Source organism: Pygoscelis adeliae, unplaced genomic scaffold, assembly GCF_000699105.1.
Source record: "Pygoscelis adeliae isolate BGI_AS28 unplaced genomic scaffold, ASM69910v1 Scaffold124, whole genome shotgun sequence".
Taxonomy (NCBI): domain Eukaryota; kingdom Metazoa; phylum Chordata; class Aves; order Sphenisciformes; family Spheniscidae; genus Pygoscelis; species Pygoscelis adeliae.
The window spans coordinates 4,844,854-4,847,260 of record NW_008824791.1 but is presented as its reverse complement, the minus strand read 5'-3'; the positions used below and the strand labels follow the sequence as shown (position 1 = coordinate 4,847,260).

General features: G+C 50.0%; 1 protein-coding gene across 1 annotated transcript in view; it reads right to left on the bottom strand.

The window, feature by feature from the left end:
- Positions 1 to 254: 254 nt before the first annotated feature.
- The window catches only part of CD2 (CD2 molecule), an 11,175-nt gene continuing 9,022 nt past the window's right edge, over positions 255 to 2,407 (bottom strand). The window contains exon 5 of the mRNA XM_009323906.1: positions 255 to 463. Within this exon, the coding sequence (XP_009322181.1) occupies positions 255 to 463 (209 nt within the window). The remainder of the gene's footprint in view (positions 464 to 2,407) is intronic.

Here is a 2,407-nt window from a genome sequence, read left to right as displayed (position 1 = left end):
CAATGCTGCATACCCTAACATGGAGACACTTGAAGAAAAATGGCCACAGGGATGAATGCCCATCACCTTGAATCTCCTCCACTGGGTCTCTTCATCTCCATTTGATGATCTCTCTAATTTTCTGCAACGAAAGCTGCCATTTCATAGCTGAGCGTTACGCAAGGCTGGGCGGGAGGGGTTCCTGATTATCGGAAACTTTCTTTTCCCAGTGAATGGTGGAGCAGAGACACCATCGCCCCTCCCAGGGCAGATGTTCAAGGTCTTTCTCTCGGGTGGTTTGGAGTCCGCTGCTGAGTGCGGGGCCTGGGCCGTGGGGGCAGTGCTTGCTGCTGCACCTGGGGCTGTGGCAGCGGCCGCTGCTGCACGCGCAGCTGCTTCGGGGTAGGGTTGCATGGCGGCTGAGGGAGCTCCCGCACCACCATTTCACTGTCCGCCTTGCGAGCCTGCATCGTTTGCTCCTCGCCTGCAATGACAGAAGGACCCAGCAATCAGGCATGTACTCAGGTCTAAGCAGAAGTTGAACAGCCAGGGAAAAGTGCTTGGCCCAAACAAGAAAAAGCCAAATATTGGTCTTATCTGGAAGGCCACTGTCACTCTCAGGTGTTCCTGCTACTCCAGTGGAACAACCAAAATCACCTCCACCTGCGCACCTCGGGCAAACCCGAAAGCTTTTTGGCTGCCTGGCTGAGGTCAAGGTACCTGGGAGTGTTTGGGGCAGCTCTGCCCTCTCTGTGTTGGGGGAACCGACTTTGCCAGGGAGGCCCCAGTGGTCACCAATGGATACCCCCAGTCTGAGCTGCTCTGTCCTCTTTTGGAAACGGGCCACTGAAGGGAAAGTGAGGTGTAACCCCAGGAAGCAACATGAATGCACTCTGTCCTGCCACTATGCGTGCTGGGATGTCCAGGCACCTGGAAGCCAAAGGTCCATTTTGCCAGCATTAATTTTTCCACACATAGAAGTAATACATTCATGCCAGCTGACTTTTGATCACTGACTCATCATTTCTGAAATGTCGATCAGCTTAGCTTAGGGATTGAGGGATTTATCTCTTGGGACACTGAAATGGCCGTAAGCACACACCAAACATTTCAAAGAGGCTAGTCACCTTCTTATATTAGTTCTCATTTTCCCAGACTTCTCTTTTTCTGAATTCTTGCTGAATCCAGAGCCAAGAATTGAGGATATGCTATCACTGCACAGTTGAGGGAGTAAAGTATCCCACTCAAACAAGAACAGCCATAATGTAAAATAACACTCAGATGGCTATGCTCACACCAGCGTTGTGCTCAGGAGCTATGGCAAGCCTTCTGAGATGACATCCCGTGACTGCGCTCTGGTGAGCTCTCCCAGAGAACAGGGAAAGTGCTTGCTTATTCTTCATGATCGTAACTTCGGGGCAGCAGGAGGGCCATGGCAAGTTACCCATGCGCAAGTGCAGTAAGGTTGCACTCCCCTCAGCCATGGGACCGGTCACGCTCACCTTGTCAGCCTGACCACTGACACCTTCGAGGTATCAGCTGAGGTTTCCTTCAGGCATTGCCCTCTTTATCTTGACAAAGACTGTTGTGGTGTACAAAGGAGCTTTTACTCCCATTTTGTAACTCGAGAACTGACTCACACAGAGACTAGCTGTTATTTGAGACCACACAGGAAGCCTGACACAGTGTGTGGGGGCAGGACTTGGAAACAAGCCTTTAAGGCCGAGGTGCTTCCCTGGCTGCAGGATGACCTCCCTGCCAGGGCGACCTTCCTCCTGTTTTAGCCTCCTCTTCCAGGTGGACCAGACAACCCTTCTTCAGTGGCAGCTCAGTATCCTCTGTCCACCCAAACTAGCAGCAACGCCTGGGTTGTAATTCAAGGCAACCTCTCTGTCAAGACTGAGAGCCCACTCTCAGAGAAGACTCCGGCAGAGTATTACCTATGGTCTTAAAGAGGCATGAATTTTGGACAACAGATGAAACCTCTGCCCACTCTGAAAACCTCAACTCTTTAAAGTGCCCCAAGTTGGACCTCCAGTGTTGACAGGCCACCAAGGACATTGTTTTGTAGAGAGGACAAGTTCTGTAAGATGCCTGAGGAAACTCACAGAAAAGCTGAGTCCTTCTTGCCCCTTCTCACTATCTACAATGTTTCCAAATGTAACTAATGATTTCAAGGATCCTAATTTTACACCATATAAATTTAATGAAAATAACCTGCTGACAGGATATCTAATTGTATATTTTAGCCCCACAGATGCTCATGACTGGTGGCCTTGGCCGAGCTTTAGACGAGCAATTCTTCCCCCACGAATAAACAAAAGGGCTTGAGAACAAGTCGTCTTTTGTTTAAAGCATATATCAGAAACAAAGACTGGCAATGCCAGCCGATCTGCTGTGATTCACCGTATGCCAAAAACGGGTTCTT